This window comes from Sarcophilus harrisii, chromosome 3 (genome assembly GCF_902635505.1).
Source record: "Sarcophilus harrisii chromosome 3, mSarHar1.11, whole genome shotgun sequence".
Classification (NCBI taxonomy): Eukaryota; Metazoa; Chordata; class Mammalia; order Dasyuromorphia; family Dasyuridae; genus Sarcophilus; species Sarcophilus harrisii.
The window spans coordinates 537,952,195-537,973,450 of record NC_045428.1 but is presented as its reverse complement, the minus strand read 5'-3'; the positions used below and the strand labels follow the sequence as shown (position 1 = coordinate 537,973,450).

Here is a 21,256-nt window from a genome sequence, read left to right as displayed (position 1 = left end):
TATTACTGGTTTGAGTTTTTCCCCCTATATAGCTAATCATTTCTCTTGTTTTCAGTATGATTTTCAAACTTTTAAAGTGGGTATTCTCTAAGGGTCTGTTTTTTATCATTCTCAGTAATTTTTCTGAGTGACTTTCCTATATATATGTAATATGTATATATATATATATTTACAATATATATATTATACATATATACCATATATATGCAAATATATTTATAATATAATTACTCTTATATTATTGGCCATAGAGATCACTCCTAAATTTTTACCTTCAGTACTGACTTCAGTACTTCTATCTTAATGGAACTCTCACCATAGTGTACCTCTACTTGGATATCCTATTAGCTTCTCAAAATGAACATGGCCAAAGCTAAACTTACTATCTTTCCCCTTTAATCTATTTTTCTTTCTATCTTCACTTTTTCTATCAGTTTTAAACCAATTTTAAACCAATTCTTTCCATTTAAGATCTTATTTTATCCTTAACTATTCTTTTTTGCTCATCTCTGATTACCATAGTCTTTTCATTGTAATTCAGGAATATTTTTTAAGCCTTTCTCTTTTTCTTTTCTACTTCTAAGAGAGCTACTACACACCCAAGTTCACATCCTTATCACCTCTTAGGTGATTGTAATAGGCTCATAACTGATCTTGTTGCTTCAGTATTATCTCCTTTTCAGTCTGTCTTTTGCACCACTGATTGCATAGTTTAACTACTATATGGTTCTAACCATGTCATTCCCATATTTAATGAATTTTGAGGGTTTCATCCATCCTTTTGCCTTCCTGCTTCCCCTTTCCTTCTTTTCTTTTCCCTCTCCCAACCTTCCTTTTTTTCTTTTCCCTATCACTTTCCTCCCTCCTTCTTTCTCTTTCTTCTTCTTCTTTTTTATTTATTTTTTAAAAGACTGATCCTTCTTATCTTGCCCAAGCTTGATGTGTACTCATGGTTATAGTCTTATTATTGATTGGTGTGAAAGCTTTTACCAGCTCTCTTTCTGACCTGCTCCAAGTCACTCCTCTATAGACAACTTTAAGAGATTAATTTTGTTTATGCCAAACTTAATATGGGCACCTAATTGGCACAGCTTATTGATACTCAATTCCTGAGCCCAGGAGATCTGACAGCATCTGCTTGTCAGGTAGTTGAGGTTATAAGTATATGCTACCATTCATAGTGAATTAATTTTTCAAGCAACTTAAAATTAAAAGGTTTTAATTTTTGTTTCCAATCAGACTTGGGTTTGTGTTTCTTATTTTTGTTTTTTATTTGGTTCTTTAGGACAGAACTTGGCACAGTAGGAAGAAATATTTTTATGGAAAAATAAATTTTACCTTGAATTAAAGCAAAACCTTTAACATCATCATCATCACTGGAGCAGCAGTACCCTTATATGGCGCTTTAAGGGTTGTAAAGCACTTTACAAATGTCTCATTTTATCTTCAAAACAACTTTGAGAATTAGATGCTATTATTTTTTAGATAAGGACAATAAGCCAGGCATAAGTTAAATGAATTGCCCAAGGAGACACACGTTTCTGAAACTAGATTTGAACTCAAGTTTTCTTGACTCCAATTCCAATGTTCTATCCACAATGTAATCTATCAACAATTAGAACTATCATAATTTAAATATGAAAAGTCATATCATGTTATATGAGGAAAAGGAAAGAAAATACTTTTCACAATTATGGCTGGGGGAAACTTCTAAACTAATTAAAGGATGCAGATGATTATAGAGAATAAAATGGGTAACATGGCAAGAAGGAACACTGAAAAGCTTTGTACAAGAAAAATAAATGCAGCTAGAATTTTAAGAAAGCAGTTAACTGGAATAATATGAAAATCTTTGTAGTAATTTTCTCTGATAAAAATCTGATATTTACACTCTAGAGAGAATTGAATGAATTAATGACAACACTATTAAGTATTTATTATGTCACAAGCATATACTAAATCAAAGGGATAGAAATAGAAAAGTGAAATAGATCTACTTCCCAAGGAGCTTTTAATCAGAAGAGACAAAATATAAAAGAATGATCAGTTCAGGGCAAATGGAAAGAGCTGAAACTTCTAAGGGTAGGGTGGATAACAAGGCTCAGTATTCCTTAGGTAATATAAGTAGTTAAGATAACAGTACAAGAAACTAGGGAATAGAGACTAGTCAGAGAGTGAGGTCTAGAGGATACTAGGAGGCAGTGACTGGACATGGTAAGATCTGGTGGTCCTCCATCTCTTCAGAAGGAAAGAAGTTGTTGAATCTCATCTCATCCAAGCTCTTGAGTCTTCAATAAGCTGGATTAAAGGGGGAGGGTAAGGGGATAGAGTATTCCTATTGTTGGAGGTTCTTCCTGCTGCCTCTCCTCTCTTAGATAATTTTAGAATTAAATAGGAATGAGGTAAGAGATGAAGGAAAAAGGTGAAACAATCTAAAATATAAAATAGTAAGAACCATTCTCAGTTGCTAAATGGTTAAAGGATATGAACTTTTTTTTTCAAAGAAGAAATGTAAGCTGTCAACAACTAAATGGGGAAAAATGGATCAAATAACCAATAATAAGGGAAATACAAATTTAATAAACTTTTAGATTATATTTTATACCTTTTAGATTGTCAGTGATATAGAAAGATGAAAATGTCAATTATTGGAAGACTGTGGGAGCACAGACATATTCATTCTCTATTGTTGGGACTATAAATTGGAAAGCAATTTGGACTAATAACTGAAAAGTCATTAAACTGAAAATACCCTTTGACGCAGCAATATCACTACTAGGCATATACACTTGAGAAATCAAAAGCAGAGTAAACAAAAAGATCCTTAGGTACAAAAATTTTTATGGCTGTACTTTTTATTATATCAAAGAATTAGAAACAATGTAGGTGCTCATTAATTAATTGGGAAAATGGCTAAACAAATTGTGATATAGGAATATAATGGAACATTGTTACACCATAAGATATGATGAATACTATGAAGTCAGAGAAACTTGAGAAGACTTATATGAACTGATACAGATGGAGATGAATAGAACCAGAACAATTTGCACAATGACCACAATAATTTAAGAGAAAACAACTTTGATAAACTTTAAAACCCTGTTGAATGCAGTGACTCATGATATAAAGCATGCCTTCCACCTCTTGGCAAGAATATTATAGAGTAGCAGTACAATATGAGCTATATTTTCTTTTTTATAAAGCTTTTTATTTTTCAAAACATATACATGGATAATTCTTCAATATTAGCCCTTGCCAAATCTTATTTTCTGATTTCTTCCCTTTCCCCACATCCTTCCCTAGATGGCAAGTAGTCCAATATATGTTAAACATGGTAGAAATATATATTAAATCCAATACATGCATACATATTTATACAACTATTGTGCTGCACAAGAAAAGTCAATTCAAACCAGTAAAAAAAGAAAAAGAGAAGCAAAATAAAATACAAGCAAACAACAATAAAAAGAATGAGAATGCTATGTGGCGAACCACATTCAGTTCCCACTGTCCTCTCTCTGGATGTAGATGGCTCTCTTCATTGGACAATTGGAAGTGGTTTGAATAAAATGAGATATATTTTCTTTTTATTATTATTATTATAGCTTTTTATTTACAAAACATATGTATGGGTAATTTTTCAACATTGACCCTCGGAACCTTCTGTTCCAACTTTTCCCCTATTCCCCCCACTCCCTCCCCTAGATGGCAGATAGTTCAATACATGTTAAATATGTTAAATTATATGTTAAACCCAATATATATATTTGCAACAACACATATATATATATATATATACATACATACATACATGTATGTATGTATATATGTGTGTGTGTGTGTATATATATACAGTTACCTTGCTGTACAAGAAAAATCAGATCTAGAAAGAAAGAAAAAAAACCTGAAAAGTAAAACAAAAATGCAAGTAAGCAACAGAAAGAGTGGAAATGCTATGTGGTGGTCCACATTCATTTCCCATAATTCTCTCTCTGGGAGTAGTTAGCTCTCTTCATCACTGAACATTTGGAACTGGTTTGAATCATCTCATTGTTGAAGAGAGCCACATCCATCAGAATTGATCATTGTATAATTTTGTTGTTGCCATGTATAATGATCTCCTGTTTCTGTTCATTTTACTTAGCATCAATTCATGTAAGTCTCAAAATGAGATATGTTTCAAAGAAAACTAAAGTTTTGATTTTAGGTAGCAGGTTTGACTATATTTATTTGTTAAAAAGAAGGGATCCCATAGGAGTGGCAGCAGAAGGGGATTGCAAGTAAATCGGTAATAGCAGTATAATAAGAATATCAATAAACTAACTTTAAATATATATCAAAAAGTCACAATGACACAAAATACTAGTTTTGTCACTGTCATTAAATTTAATATGCATTAAATTATGTTAATGGAAGTTTGTTTTGATCCCTTTTTGCTCATTTTCATGTAATGAAATGTTCATATTAATTGATTAAATTAACAAAAGAAGAATGCTAAAAATTTATTTTCCAAAAAGAGGCTATCATAATATTGAATTACCCCTCACCTTAGGATATTAAGCAATGATTGTATATTTATTAGATATGTTGTAAAGGGGATTTTTGTTCAGACATGGGATGAATCCTTGAGCTTCCTTTTAAATTACGTGATTATTTCATTGATTCAAATTTTAACCAAAATTTTGATTTTTGATACCAAATTAAATCAAACTTTCATTTACTCAATAATATTGCTAACATGTCTGAGGTAAGATGTGAATCTAAGTCTTTTTGTTTGCAAAACTATCATTTTTCCCCCTCCTGTTCTTTTTTTTTTTCTTTTGCTATACTATGTATCCATTCCAGTTTATCATCATGTACCATTATTTTTATTGTTCATAATAATAGCTGTATTTATGTAGTACTGTATGGTTTCTAATTTATCTTATATCCATTATTTCATTTGATCCTATAATAGCCTTATGGGACAGTTAATTAATGACACATTAAAGAAACCTCAGGCTTTAACTAAAGCAAATCATAAAAAAAAGGTTTGTAAATAAATATTGCACAAGGTATCTTGTTGTTCTGCACGAAGGTGATAGTATATGTTATACCTAATGTAATTAGCTCTTTAATTAGGGTCAGACTGTTTAAAAAGCAGTTTACATGAATGACTGGTTCACTTAATGATGTGTGTCACTGTAGAGCAGTGTTCTTTGTGTTAATTACATTATTTTATCATTATATTCCCACATTAATAATAGTGTTCCAATCATGGAAACAATGTTATATAAGAGCCTTTAAGAAAGTGTGCTTTGATAAACTATAATTCTCCATCTATAACAAAGAGGTATTACAGGGAATCTAAATTTTAAGAAAGCTTCATTCTTTAATTATATGGGCCTTTCTTCTAAAACAAACAAACACAATATTACTTCTTCTCTGCATATTAGATTACCTATCCAAGTATCCCTTGTGTTAACAAATCAATATGTACTTCATGAACTAAAAGTTGCCTTGAGAGCTGGTGGGTTTCCTTTTGGATGGAAGTCTTCATTTATAGACTAGACCTTTTGTTAGTAATGTAAGGAGAATTATTGGACATATTTACACAATTATTGAACTAAACCTTTAGAATCTGTGCATTTTCTGTGCTGATTAGCAAAGTATGAAGGAAATCATAACTTGAATTCATTCACTTCAGATATTCTGGACTTATGATGGAGGGCACCTCACCCACATCTTACCTGCCATAAAGACAAACTAAAAGAAAGAAAAGACATTGTTTATATTAAAAGAACTTATAACCTGTTTGAATTTCCTATCCCTGGAGGAGTTAAGCAGAGGCAGCATGAAAATTTGGGATTTTGCAAGGAGAATTCATATTTCAAGTAGGATTTCATTTAAATGTACTACTCTAAGCTCCCTTCTAGTTCTGATATTCTGTTATTCTGTGACTTATAAGAGGCATAGAATACATACAGAAGAGTAGAAATCATTCTGAGCTGTAGAGTCTTGGAATACTTTCTATTTGGAGACATACAATCTTATAAAAAGATCTTGAAAAGGTGAGGGAGCTTATAAATGGTGCCATTTAGAGACCCTTCAGACAAATGAGGAAGGGATCTATTGACCTAAAATTGTCATCCTCTGTATATTAAGTATACTAGATGAAGAAAATGGGAAAACTAGCTAGGTCAAAGAATTGAAAAAAAAATTAACTTAAAAAAAGGAATTGGTGGAAACTATTTTTGAATGTCCTCATTTAACATGTGTAGGTGGAATACCTACCACTCAAATACAGATATCTGAACTAAGCAAAATAGAGAAATAGACAGCAACTACCTTATTTTGGACTGCAATTCTAAGAACTCAAGAGTTATTAGCACATCCTTCCAACAATCTGTTTTCAAAGAAAGAGAATAGTACCAATTTGAAAAAAAACACACCATTACGATACCTTCAGGAGTCTTTTCTATGAGACTTAGGTGTGGACCGCCTTTCTATTGTTTTGGTTTCATCTGGCCACTTGATGGGTCTTAATTATATAGATTTTAATGTTGGAGAGAAAGTGAAGAAGATGTTAGGGAAAGCAGGGTTAAATCAAAGTTCAGAAAGAGTGTCTGAAGGTAATTTTTTTTTAGATCATAGAAAGACAATGTTAATTTTAATTTGTGAAATGTTACATAAAATGTTAGGTGACCAGACATCTCCCAGTTCTGGTGACGAACAAACCAAAGAGAATGAGCAAGAGGAGATCTTTGCTAGCCTTTAATAAGTTCTTCTTCATAGCCTATACCAGGTTAAAGGACATATCAGATTATTTCCCTTCTTAACAATCCAGGAGAATAGAATAGTTGTGAATGGTTGGGGATGGATGAAATGGCCTTTGCTGGTCATTCTTAGGGAGAATATTGTAGATTCCATGCTTTACATGAATATTGTTTCCAGATTCACAGGTATTTTAATGTACTGATCAGTGGGACCCTACAAAGATATCCTCTTAATGATCCTAGTTTACTATGAAGACCTTGGCTTCAAAAAGTTTGTTTTCTGTTGAGCAAAAATCCAAAGAGTGGAGAGCAGCATGATTTAGAGGATAGACAGCTGACCCCTGGAGTCAGGAAGACCTGAGTTACATCCTGTTTATGACCCATCTTGTCTGTGTGACCTTGTACCAGTCACTTAAGTTAAAGAGAAGATGCTGGTCTGTAATGGTAGAGGAAGTCTTCTCATTCAGAATCTGTTCCTGTGGAATCACAGTTCCTGTCCCAGACCTATATCAATGAAGATAACCCAGAAAAAAATAGTCTCTGAATGAGAATTCTAAAGGATGGTTGCAGTAATGTTTATAGGTATCAAGGACAGGTTATCTATCAGAAAAAAGAGGAAAATGGTTACAAGTTTCTTTGTTGGAGGTTCTTATTTACAAATTGGTTTTAAAATAATAACCCGAGAAATCTCACTGCTATTCTAATACTAATGAATGTGTTTCTCCCACAGGTGATCAAGCTCACTTTTGAGGAATTTGACCTGGAAAGAGGCTATGACACGCTGACTGTGGGGGATGGTGGGCAGGATGGGGACCAGAAAACAGTTCTCTATGTGTAAGCAAAACTTCTTTTCCCACCACAGTTGTAGAAGGAGACAATGTAGTTGGAGAAGTATTATTGGGAAAAATGGATTTAGACAGAATAAACCTGATGTCCAGTGGGGAATGGGGAAGTTTTTTGCTCTAGGAAAAAGAAAAAAACTGGATTGATCTCCAGGTCAATTTAATTAAATATTGAGTCCACATATACCTTTGAAAGATGAGTGCTCTGGTTTTAGGAATGTTTTGTCTGCCTCTACCAACAGTGAACACAAATTAAATATCTGAATTTACATAAAAATTAATAGCTTCTTGATTAGTGATGAGGAAAGATTTATTGAATTTCTCTGAATTTGGTTTGGATTTTTGTTCAATTTTCTCCATCCTTTTGGATGGGCAGACTTTATCTCTGATGTCATTAAAAGCATCATCCATCTTGGATGTGGAGATGTTCATTTATCCTGAAGTTTAGTAATATCTAGCTAATTAAATATTTCTATTTTTATACTGAAATGGTGGTACAACTTCCCTTTTTCCAGTTCAGATCAAAACTTAGAGTGAGGTTTCTGCTTAATATACATACTTGGGTCTCATTTCTTTCCTGATAAGAAATGTATAGCTTCACATTAAGAAAAAGTAAGTGTCATGCTGTTGAGACTTTGTCTTCTGTTGTCCAGCCACAATCTGGAGGATTCACTTTTTGCAGAATTTTGCATTCTGGAAACATAGGATTAAATGTTAGCTAAGAATGACTACTCTTAGTTGATACAGATAGCAATCACTAGAATGTATTATAGTTTCTTAGGAAACTTCACTCCTGGCTTTACTCCTCATGCCCCCTTTTCTATTTTCTTAGAAATCAATTCTTTTATCCCTCTAACCCTAAAAGCCTTGAAAAAGTAGAAATTTGGGACCAGTCCCCTCTGACATATAGAAAAATCTATAGCATTTCAGATTTCAGTGATTTGTCTAAAGTGACATAGAATCAGGATATAGCTCACCCAATTGCTTTTGGCCCATTTGCATCACCGTTTGAGTTGTTATCAAAGACTCCTAAATGTTAGGAGATGTGTCTTGCTCTAAGGAAGTTTTAAATCAAAAGAGTGTTGAGATCAATTACCTGTCTGGAGGAGCTCTTCTGGAAGAACCCACATATACTTCTTTATTATTAATACTTTTCTCTTCTGCTCATTACAGATTCTGAGATGTGCTATGAAGTCTCTGACTTGATTATTTACATTCTAGGGGTTTTTATGCCAATGAACTGAGTGCTGTGAACTGACATTTATGCTCTTTATGAATGAAAATTATGTCATCAAAGTCTTATCCATTTCAACTTGTACCTCTTGTAAAGGGATGGATTTGCTCTGAGTCATCTTTTCTTCTCCCTGTTGTTTGCCATGGATACCAGATTTCCTAAAGTATTTCTTTCTTCTTTAAGTTAAACAATGATTTCCCTTTAACTTGCTTTTTTCAGCCAAAATATAGCAACTATTTTGCTTTACTCTATCTTGTTTTTTTTCTCCATTGTTGTTGCTGTATCACCAGCAAACCTATAGATTTGAAAGGTTGTAGCTAAATTCTGTTTTCCCTTCTAAATCTTCCCATCTGTACAGATCTCATCCACACCTCTCTACATCCTTTCTATATTCAACTCCTTATTGATTCTTTCCCCCATTGCCATTATCACAATACAGGCAATACTATCATCTATGAATGTAATCAAATTAGTTATTCTAGGATAATCAAAAGCCAGACTATAAAATGGTTTTTATCTCTATGGCTTCTCTGAAGCAGTCCTCATGTGTGTGTTTGGCTCCATTCCTATACTTTGTCTACCAAATTCCAGCTTGTGTTTTATTGACACATACAATCCTCCTTATAAAAGGTAAAGTTCATTCAGGACAGGAACTATATAATTGTTCATGTTTGAATTACTAGACCTTTGCCTAGTATCATACACGTAGTATTTCATTAATGTTTGTTTAATTGAATTAATTTGATCTTCCAGGAGGCAGTTAATTCCTAGAATCAGAAGCATAAATTAACCATAGAGGCTATCTAGTTCAATATTCACCTGAAGGAAAACCTGTGTAAAATCTCTATTCTCTTGCCCCTCTTCCTCAATATTTATTCAATGTCTGCTTGCATTCTTTCAGTGAGAGAGATTATCATTTAAACCAAGGCATTACAGTTTTGAATAGATCTATTATGAAGTTGTTCCTTTCATTAAATCTAAACTTGTATCTTATTTACAAAGCATATGCATGGGTAAATTTTCAAACATTGACCCTTGCATAACCTTTCATTCCAAATTTTCCCCTCCTTCCCCTCACTCCCTCCTCTAGCTGGCAGGTAGTCCAATACATGTTAAATATGTTGAAATACATGTTAAATCCTATATATGATTACATATTTATACAGTTATCTTGTTGCACAAGAAAAATCAGATTAAGAAGGAAGAAAAAGAAAAACTGAGAAAGAAAACAAAATATAAGCAAATAACAACAGAGAGAGTAAGAATGCTATGTTGTGTTTCACACTCTATTCCCATGTTTCTCTCTCTGGGTGTAGATGGCTCTTTGCACAAGTGGAACTGGTTTGAATCATCTCAATGTTGAAGAGAGCCACGTTCATCAGAATTGATCATCATATAGTCTTCTTGTTGCTGTGTATGATGATCTCCTGGTTCTGCTCATTTTACTTAGCATCAGTTCATGTAGGTCTCTCCAAGCTTCTCTGAAATCATCCTGCTGGTTGTTTCTTGCAGAACAATAGTATTCCATAGCATTCATATACCATAATTTATTCAGCCATTCTCCAGTTGATGGGCATCCACTCAGTTTCCTGTTTTTTGTCACTACAAAGAGGACTACCACAAATATTTTTGCACGTATAGGTCTCTTTCCCTTCTTTAGAATCTCTTTGGGATATACGCTCAGTAGTAACACTGTTAGATCGAAGGATTTGCACAGTTTGATAACTTTTTGAGCATAGTTCCAAATTGCCCTCCAGAATGGTTGGGTCCGTTCACAATTTCACCAACAATGTATTATTGTCCCAGTTTTCCCATATCCCCTCCAACATTCATCATTATTGTTTCCTGTCATCTTAGCCAATCTGACAGATGTGTAGTAGTATCTCAGAGTTGTCTTAATTTTCATTTCTCTGATCAATAGTGATTTGGAGCACCTTTTCATGTGGCTACAAATATAAACTTGTATCTTTGCAATTTATATCTATTGATTATAGTTGTGTCCTCTCAGACTAAGCAGAACAAATTGAGTCCTTGTATGTTTCTTCTTTGTAACCTTTTAAAAAATTTAAACCTAAAGCTCTCCTGACAGCTATCTTGCTCCCCTCTTCCCTAAACAATTTCTTCTCAAGGCTAATATCCCTACTTCCTTCTTGGACCTGCCCTAGCTTATCTGTGACATTTCTAAAATGTGATCCTAGAACTAAAAACAGTTTTCCAGATATTTGTTTAAACCAATATATAATAAAAACTATTACCATTTTTGTTTTAGATATTTTGTCACTCATAATACTGTTTAGGATAGCATTACCTTTTGTGAGCTTCCATGTCACATTTTGATTTATATTAAGCATTCAGCTACTGAAAACTCCAAATTCTTTTCTAGGAATTGCATCTAATCACACCTTCTTTAGCCTTTATTTGTGAAATTAGTTTTTAAGCCAAGATGTAGGACTTGACACTTATTCCTATTTAATTTCTTCTTACTTGATTTGTTCTTTTTTCTTGCTTGTCAAGCAAGATCCTTATGTATTCTGACTGTAGTAGAATAGTTATCCCTTTCAACTTTGTGTCATTTGAAAATACATCAAGCAAACCATTTATGCTTTCATCCAAATCATATATGAAAAATACTGAGTATCATATAGTCAAGGACACATCTTTGGGACGTTCCACTAACCTCCTTCAAAATTGATATTATTCTATCAGTAACTACTCTATGAATCCAAATATATAACTGTTTCCAAATCTTAATAGTACTATTCATTGGCCTATTATCTATCATTTTTATCCACAATATTCTTATGAAAATCTTTGGACAAATGCTTTGCTAAAATGTAAATATAACCTTCCCCCTAATTTTAGCAGTTTAGTTAGTTAAAAAGAAAGAAAGAAAAAAAAGGAAAAAGGAAAAGAAAGAAAGAAAAGAAGGAAGGAAGGAAGGAAAGAAAGAAGGAAAGAAGGAAGGAAGGAAGGAGGAAAGGAAGGAAGGAAGGAAGGAAGGAAGAAAAAGAAGAAAAAGGAAGGAAGAGGAAAGAAGGAAAGAAACAAAATGAGATTAATCTGGTATAATTTGTACTTAAATGATCCATGCTCTTTCTGAGTGCTCACAAATTGTCTCTTTAATAAAGTGTTCCATAATTTTGGCAGAAATACACATCAGTATCAAGAATCTTTGTTGAAGGTTTCTGTTTCCCTTTAAATAGATCTGTCATACTTTGACCATTCTCATAGATGTTTAAAAGTACTTTTGGTATTTTAGTTTATTAAAGCTTTATGATATTTTAAAGGCAGAGAAATGCTAATATCTTCATTTCCTGATTTTTTTCAAATCCCTGCTCATCATTTTTGATCTATCCTTTCCAGTTCAAAGATCATTTCCCTTGAAAAATGAAAACAGAAGCAAATTAAGAGTTGTCATTTCAGCCATGTCATTGTTTATCACAATCAGTCCATCAGGGAAAACAGTCCTATTTTTTATTTGGTCTTTTCTAGTAAAACCATAGATTAAGAATTAAAACTTTTTGTTGTTGATTATTACTTCATTTTATTGTTTATCATTCTTGGTATTATTCCTATATACTGTTACTCTTTTATATTCCTTTGTAGTTAAGTTGCAGTTGTTATAATCTTTAAAACATTTTTCTCTAATTACAGCTCTTTAGTAGAGTCTTTAGGCAGATCTCTCCTTTTTTAAAAATTAGAATCATTTCTGCTTCTGTCTTCAGAATTTTATTCTGTAAGAGTCTTTTATTCTACTTAGACTGGATTGTCTGGCAAAATTTCTGCTTATCTCTTCAGATTTTCATTTTTGAGATTTTCTCTTTCTTCTTAGACTGTTTTCCCTTGCAAAATATTAGTGTACTTCACCCTACACTTTCTCTCAACTCTTTGAAAGATATTCTCTCAAAATTGCACCATAGGGCTTTGCTTGACTTATTCCATTAGTCCCTGTCTGACTTTTTTCTTCTTTATCACAGACTTTATGATGGAGGAATCATTGTCCAAAGGAGCAATGGTAATAAGTAAGCAATTAGCCAAGCAGTGTTTTGGTTGGGTTTGTGATTTTTTGGGTAGAATTCAATTTATTATGATGGATTTGTAAAATGATATTCATTGGCAAATTGACATTAGGATATGCCTATATTCAGTTGGGGTATAAAATGAAGATCATTTCAAATAAATAAACTTTATAAATAGGAACTTCCAAAAATACTTAATTTGATATAAAATTTCTCTGAAGTCTTTGAAAATTCCTGTTATTCCAAGTATTGTTATTAGATAAGATACTTTCATCATTCACTTTTACATATTGCTTCACAAAGTCTAAGATCTTGTTTTTGTCTATTAGGCTGTTTTCTCTGGACTAACAAAAAGTCTTTGTATAATGTGCAGTGTGAATTTATTTCAATTCAGTTAAACATTCTCCACTAAGGCCAATCTAAAACCATAATCATCCCATATTCTAAAGAAAATAATATTTTTTCTTAACACCATCAATCCTTCAAGTTATTTTCTTCTTCCTTGCTTTGCAGGCAGCATGATAATGCAAAAAGAACAGCAACTGTGCATGACCATCCAGATCAATGCTTGCTTATTCTGGGCAAGTCACTTAGTCTCTAGATCTCAGTTTCCTCATCTATAAAATGAGGTGATTAGATTAGATGACCTCTAAGATACCTTCTAGTTCTTTAAATATGATTCATTTATTCTTTTCCTCTAAAAATTCTAGTCATTTACTCACACTGTTTTTTACTTTCTTTTCTTCTTAACCTTGTAAAAATCTATTATTAGTTTTTTATCACTTTGCCAAAACTGCTTTCTTTAAGGTCACTGAGATCCTTGTTAAATTTGGTAGACCTTTTAATATCTTAATCATTTTTTACCCTTTTGGTGACATTTTCAATTGTCTCCCATCCCTATTTTACTAGTTCTTTATCCTCCTGTTCTTCTTGCTCTTTAAGAAAAAAAAATTAGCCTCCAAGTTATTATGCTGGGTATTCTCATTTTTCTGTATATTCTCAACTTTGGTGATTCTATTTACTTTAATGGCTTCAGTTATCCCTTGGATGCAAGTGACTCTAAAATCAATATCTATAGTAATAGCCTCATAAATATAATCCTATATTTACCAACATCCTACCTGGACATTACCACATCTTAAAACTCAAAATATCAAATGCTAAAGTCTTCATCTTCCCCTTCAAACTTGCTTAGTAATCTTCATAACACAGCGTGCCATTATATTAGCATTTCAAAATCATTCTGTAGCTTTCTAGCAACTATCAAATAAAATAGAAATTCCTTAATCCAGCATTCAAGGACTATCATAGACTATCTCAGTTCAGCTTTCCAATCTTATCTCATACTATTCCATTCCACTATATTCCTCATTCTCATCCTGTACTATTCTGCTTTTGTATATTTTATGTATCAAATTCCTATTGATTAGAGGGTATTCTCATTCACATTTGTTTGTTGAAATCTCTCTCACAACAAGTCCCAACTCAGATGTTACTTTTTCTAATGCCTTAACTTCCTCATAGATAACATAATCTGTACTTCCTCAGTTTTCTCAAAGTATTTTTCCTAGATGATTCTATAGTAAATACCTAAAAAATACTTGTTGATTACTATTTTTGTTATAATTATTTGTGTACATTAGGACCTATTAACTTATACATTAATTGAGAGTAGTGTGTGTCATATATTCAGTGCCTTATATATAGCTGTCACTTAATGACTGTTAATGAATTAAATAATTGATATTTAATTAATTGAATTACATGGTCCCTTATAAAAAGCACTTTTTCTTACAGACTTTCTAGATCCATTACTCTCAGAAAATAATCTGATGTTGCTGAGCAACATTTGAATTTGATTTGAATTTTCAGTCTTATCTTTCACTGGATATTAGCAGGATTTTTCTCAGGTTTCAGAAATCATCAGAATGAATGTATATGTGAAGTGTATCTATAGTAGGGGTATACATATGTGCTTGTGCATGCCCTCTGTTTATAACTCGGTAGCAAGGAGGGCTTCCAACCTTTGATGTTATAAAAAAAGCTGCACCTAATCTGCTGTTGTGGCAGCTCTACCTAGGAAAGTTGCTGTGGTTCTTTCCTATTATGCAGTATCCTTCTAAGAACAAACTCTAAGTATTATACATGAGTATAGACATGTAGCTTGAGTGGACTTGACTGTTTCCTATCAAAAAGCCAGTATAGACACAGTCCAAGTATTTAGCTCTTATTTTTTTAAATTCTAAGTCATCAGACTGTCCCAGAAAATGCAATGTAGTATCTAGTACCTCACCTCCCTGGGTTCTGCCCTATCCATTCCATATTCTACTTTGAGTTCAATGGCAGTCATGAAAATTAAGTTTTATGGAAGGCAGAGGCACAAAGATTGTCATCCATCAGGTAAGCATTAAGATGTAGCCTTTGAGAAGGAGTTAGTTTGATGAAATTATATTCGGGTAAAAACTGTGGGGAGATCACATCTCTCAATCTTTCTCTTTCCTGACAGTTTAACAGGTAACACCGTCCCAGACCTGATTGTTAGCACCAACCATCAAATGTGGCTTCTCTTCCAGACAGACAGCAGTAGCAGTTCACTGGGATTCAAAGCTTCCTATGAAGGTAAATCATTTCCCTGTGGATTAATGGGGTGGGATAGGGGTGGGGGTCTAAAAGAGAAGGAAATTCCAGGGTAATGTCAAAGCATTATAACTTGAGTCTAGAGATCTGGGTATGAATTTTATCCTCATGATATAATGAAATACTCTGAGTCTTGGTTTCAAATCTTAATAAATTCAGTCATCTTTTTCTTTCACCATCCTCCTTGAACTCTCTATAGCATTTGATACTATTGATGATCCTCTTCTTTTGATGAACTCTTTCTTTGCTTTTATCATAGAAATTATCATAGAAAAATTCTTTGCCTCCTTTCGTGGCTTCTCATCCTCTTCCTGGCAATTAAATATGAGTGTTTCCTAAGGTTTCAGCTATGACTCTTTTCTTTTCTTTCTCTAAACTCTCTTATTTGGTCTTCCTTGACAATGGTTGTCACTTCAATACAGATTAATAAACAAAAATATTGATTAAGCACCTACTATGGGTCAGGGGCTGCCTTTTGCCTCTTTTTGTAGTAGTACAAAAGTATTACAACATAGCAGGCATTTAATAAATGTTTATAGATTGATATTGTGTATCAGGCACTAGATTAGTTGCTAATGTTACAAAAATAAAGCATGAAACAATCCCTAATTTCAGGGAGGTTACATTGTATTGAGGGAAATAACATGTACATATATGTATTATATATAAATATACACATAAATATATAAGTATATATATATACAATGCAGAATAAGTACAACATAAATAAAAGACATTTATATTCCAATTCCAATTTGTATTATAATGATAATATAAGTTATTGAGGAAAGGGTGAGACTGATAGTTGATGGAATGAGGAAAGACTTCATTTTAAGTTTAGTGTTTGAATTGTATCAAAAGAAAGGGACTCTTTGAGGTTTGAGTAAAGAAGGAGTAAATTCCATGCACAAGGGATGGAGATTTTAAAACTATTAATCAAAAAGGATTTGTTAAGTAAATATTTTATTCCAGACACAGTACTAGGCAATATGTTATTATCTCTTCCTCCCATCCACCAACCCCATATCTCGTTTTAAGAAATTTACATTCACAATAGGAGAAATAAATAGATCTATAAGTACAGAAGATGAACCAATACAAATAAATACAAAATAGTTAGTTTGTTAGGGATAGCACTTACAGTTGTGGACATTAGGAAAGGTTTCATGCAAAAGATTTTACAAGGAAATGAGACATAGAGTATTATATATGAAGAGCAGAAAGAAGGTCACTTTAGGAGGATTAGAGTATAGGAAAAGGAATAATATATCACAAGACTAGAAAGATGAGTTGGGATCAGATTGTAAGGAGTTTAAAAGCCAAAAAGAGCAGTTTATGTTTTATTCTAGAGGCATTAGTGAGTCACTATAATTTATTTATTAGGATAATGAAATGGTCATATTAGTTTAAGAAAAAAATCACTTCAAGAGGGACAAGGGTAAATTAAGAGAGAAAAGAGTCTTGAGGAAGTGAAACCAATTAGGAGGCTTTTGTTATAATTTGGAGTATGAGGTGATGCAAGCTTGAACAAAGATAGTGACTAAGATAGTGAGAAATGTTATGGAGGTAAAAACAGCAAATTTGATGATTGATTGAATATGTAAAGTGAAGGAGACTAAGTTGAGTATTACTTCTAAAGTAAAATACTTCTAACGACACAATATCTGTGTGCCTGTGTGCTAATAGCTGTACCTGGATATCCACTAAATCCTCAAATTCAAAAAGTTCAAAACATAATTCATCTTTTCTACACATTTTGACCATCTCCATAGCTTCTCTATTGTTGTTCCACTAGACTTTCAGTCACTCAGGTACATATACTCAGAATGATTTAACTTGCCATTATTTTCCATGTTCAATCAGTTTCAGGTTTTTTTGGTAGTACCTGAGCAAATTTATTTTTCATTGTCTTTTCTACTTCATCTTGCAGCATCTTAGTTTAGGTCCTCATCACTCCTCAGCAAACCTTGTATAATGTCATCTATCAAATGGTCTGCTGCCTCTTACTTCTCTAGTCCATCCTTTACTTAGGTCACTGTATAATCTTCCTAAAACTTCTGAGATTTCTCTATTCAAAACATTTCAGATACTTCCCATTATCCAATAAATAAAATTTAAACTTTTAATTCTGACTTTTAAAGTTTTTCACCACATGGTTCTATCTTATCTGTATAACCTTGGATCATACTGCTTCCTTCAACATATTTGAGGCTGCAAAGAGATTACTTTCTGTTTCTTGTTTTCTTCCTGCCCTCTCCCATCTTTGTGCCTTTGCTCATACTCACTTGTACACTTAGAACTTTTCCTCATCAGGGACCAATAAAGGTACCACTTCTTGAGGGAGCATTTCTGTAGATTCCAAAATGATCCATTCAGGGAATGGATGATACTGTCTTTGATCTTTTATGTGATAAGGAGTAGCCAAGATCATTCAATAGTGATGTGACTTGATGAAAGTGATATGAGGAAAGGTAGAATATATTATATGCTTTTGTTTAAGACAGTGGTGAAAAACAGAACAAGAGTTAGGCAAATAGAATAAGGGAAAGAAACAGAGAGGAAGAGAGAAAGAAAATGAACCTTGTACATCAGCATATATAAATTTATATATCTATATGTATATATCTTTTTATCAATATATCTATATCTATCTATCATCCATCCATCTATCTATATATATATATATCTATCTATCTATCTATCTTTCTTTCTATCTATCTGTCTCTATGTAAACTGCCCAGAGATGCTGAACTTATGGTTTCTGGTTTTATTTTGTTTTTTTTTTCTTTGAAGAAGAAAAGGGTCATAAGATGATTGTGGTGTTACTTAGATCTCTCTATCAGTGTTAACTACTTACAAACAGCTGATCTCAGAAAACTTTTCTTGGACTCCACTTTTTCTACTTTTTATTTAACCATGTATCTATATCTATCAATTTATCTATCTCTATGTAAACTGCCCAGAGATGCTGAACCCTATGGTTTCTGGTTTTATTTTTTTTTTCCCTTGGAGAAGACAAGGTTCACAAGATAATTATGGTGTTACTTAGATCCCTCTATAAGTGTTAAATGCAGACAACTGATCTTGGACAACTTTTCTTGGACTCCACTTTTTCTACTTTTTATTCAAGTGCCTTTCAACATCTTCCATTAGGAATACTGTAACTTCCTAGTCTAATTTCTTTCACCTAGCTTTCTCTGCAAAAAGAAAATGGTTTCCACCTATTCCCTTTCCATTTATCTCTAAAATAAGATATAAGCAGACAGTTGTTTTCAGTTTATTCAAGGGTTCCTCCCCCCAGTATAATATAAATTCCTTGAGATAGAAACATTTTTCTAAATTTTTGTCTTTTTGCTTCTAGTACCTAACAATGCCTAATAGGTACTAAACTACAGGAAAACAAATAGGAATTTAAAATCATAAATATGAGCGGAAACCAGCAAAATTATAAGAAATTTTGAAACTCATCAGTAGTGAGTCACTAGTTATTGACTATGAATCTAGTATGTGCTAGGCATTTGAAATGCAAAGAGAAACAAAATATGACCTAAATTGAAGAAACACACATTTTATCAGGGAAAACAGCACATACACATATAAGTTAATACAACATAAATATGAGTCATTTTGGGGGGAAGGCATTAGTCTAAAAGATTAAGCCATGTCTCACTTTGATCTGAGATTTGGAGGAAACCAGTCATTTTAAGAGGTAGAGGTAAAGAAGGAGACCATTCCAGTTATGGGGGACAGCTTATGCAAAAGCATTGAGATGAGAAGTGCTTTAATTTGTGTTTGATGAACAACTATGACTATTGAACTGGATAAAACGAAGGGCAGACAGTGGTGTTTTCCTTGAAATATAAATAGAGGTAGGTCAAGTCTCTGAGTCTTTCACTGAAATTTTTTAAGTCAGTGAGGGATTGGTTCTTATCCTATCCCTATCCTGTCTGCATTATAGCGTAAGCTAATCTCCTATCTTCAGAGCCTGAAGAAAATTTGAGTTACCAAAACAGGGTTTTCTCAATCATGCTTTCTAATACTGAACAGCAGACATAGGTTTCTTCAATAAGAAAGGCAATATTCTCTTGAAAATTCTTTCCCTGGATTTTAGAAATTTGTATTACAGTGCTCTTATAAAAACCTATTACCCTTTGATAAGATCTGGTTTTTCTTTTTCTCTTATTTGGTTTTTCTGAATTATATTCACCATTCACTAAAATTTTGGATCATTCTCTCATAGTCTTAAGCAAGTATACAAACAGAGTATATCTACTAGTCATGGATTTCAATATTTATGGGTCCCTTCTATCTTGTATCTGTTTGCTAGTTCCTAGGACCACACAACATTTTCCTTCTTTAAAACTTTCTTGTTGGGCTTGCCATTAAAGTCATATTTCTGATCTAGGGAAACTTCCTAATCTTGATTTATTTGGAAAACAGAAATGCTTTAACTCACTAAACTCACTGACTAAACTCAGTGACTGATCACATTTATCCAGAGTGAATAGTGGAAATACTCTTGTGCTTGGAATCAAGAAACCTGTGTGAAAACACAGTGCTACTTTTTATGAAAACTGTATAATCATGGGCATATCACTTCATCTCTTACTTTTTTATCTGCATTGGCTATCTCACAGAGCTGTTGTGAAGTACTTTGTAAATCTCAAAATCTTATAAAAATTATAGGTATTATAATGGTAATTTTATGATTTATTACTCAATTTTATTTTATTAAGTGCTCATGTTTAATTCTGTTTTTGTAGTTTTAAAATTTCAACAATATTTGTCACATACAACTATATTGTACATATATATGTATATATACATATATATGTAGAGTGAAAGACGGATTTTTTTTCTTGACATTGACCTAGGAGATTTGTAGATTCAAAAGCAAGTAGTTAAGGATGAAGAAATAAGAGATGAGGTTGGACTTCTGCTTCCAGTACCAAAGGATTCTCTACAGAAAGACATTTGGGGGAGGTTCATTTCGACCCACTTGATCCTAAAGCATGTAAAAAAACAGGGCCGACTCAGGCATAGCCAGGATGCAGAAAAACTTTAATGGAAGAAAAGAAATTACCTAACTATTTCCTAAACCTCATTTTTGTCACTGATTCTAGCAAAAGCACATTTGTTGAGCTTATCAGAGCTATGGTTGATGTGAAGCTGGGAGGGATAACTATAATATTGGATGACAGAATTGGGATCCACAGTGATGTTTGCAGGCTGAAAATAAGGTCCCAAAATAATAAGATGAATTAATTTCAGTTCAACTCTATAAATACTGTTGTGATGAATATAAATGCATAGTTCTACATTCACATCAGGTTATATTAAAAGAGACCTAGGCATTTGAGTTAACCAACTCATTGATTCATTTCATGCTTAGCCAATAACACAGAATGACTTTTATAGAAGCAAATATGTTTTTAGGTTAATAGAAGTATAATATTCAAAACATAGGAGCAAAACAGAATGCTAGGAACTCAAAACTATGTGATATTATGATTTACTGAAGGAACGGGAAATACTTAGAAGGGAGAAGAGAACACTAAAAAAAAGGACATGGTCATTCTCTTTAAACAGATAGATAACAATCAAACTTCAACATTTATCCTACAAATGCAGTTAATATTTATCCACTATTATATACATACACTATATACATATACATACATATACATATATATACATATACATACATATACATATATATATATATATATTAAAGTATCCTTTACTAGGTGCCAGGCAAAGATAAGA

At 32.7% G+C, this 21,256-nt stretch overlaps 1 protein-coding gene across 1 annotated transcript in view; it reads left to right on the top strand.

Annotated features, from left to right (window-relative positions):
* Positions 1 to 21,256, top strand: part of CSMD2 (CUB and Sushi multiple domains 2) — a 994,819-nt gene that overhangs the window by 619,021 nt on the left and 354,542 nt on the right. Inside the window, exons 11-12 of the mRNA XM_031962095.1 lie at positions 7,489 to 7,592; positions 15,360 to 15,472. Coding sequence (XP_031817955.1) covers positions 7,489 to 7,592; positions 15,360 to 15,472 — 217 coding nt within the window. The remainder of the gene's footprint in view (positions 1 to 7,488; positions 7,593 to 15,359; positions 15,473 to 21,256) is intronic.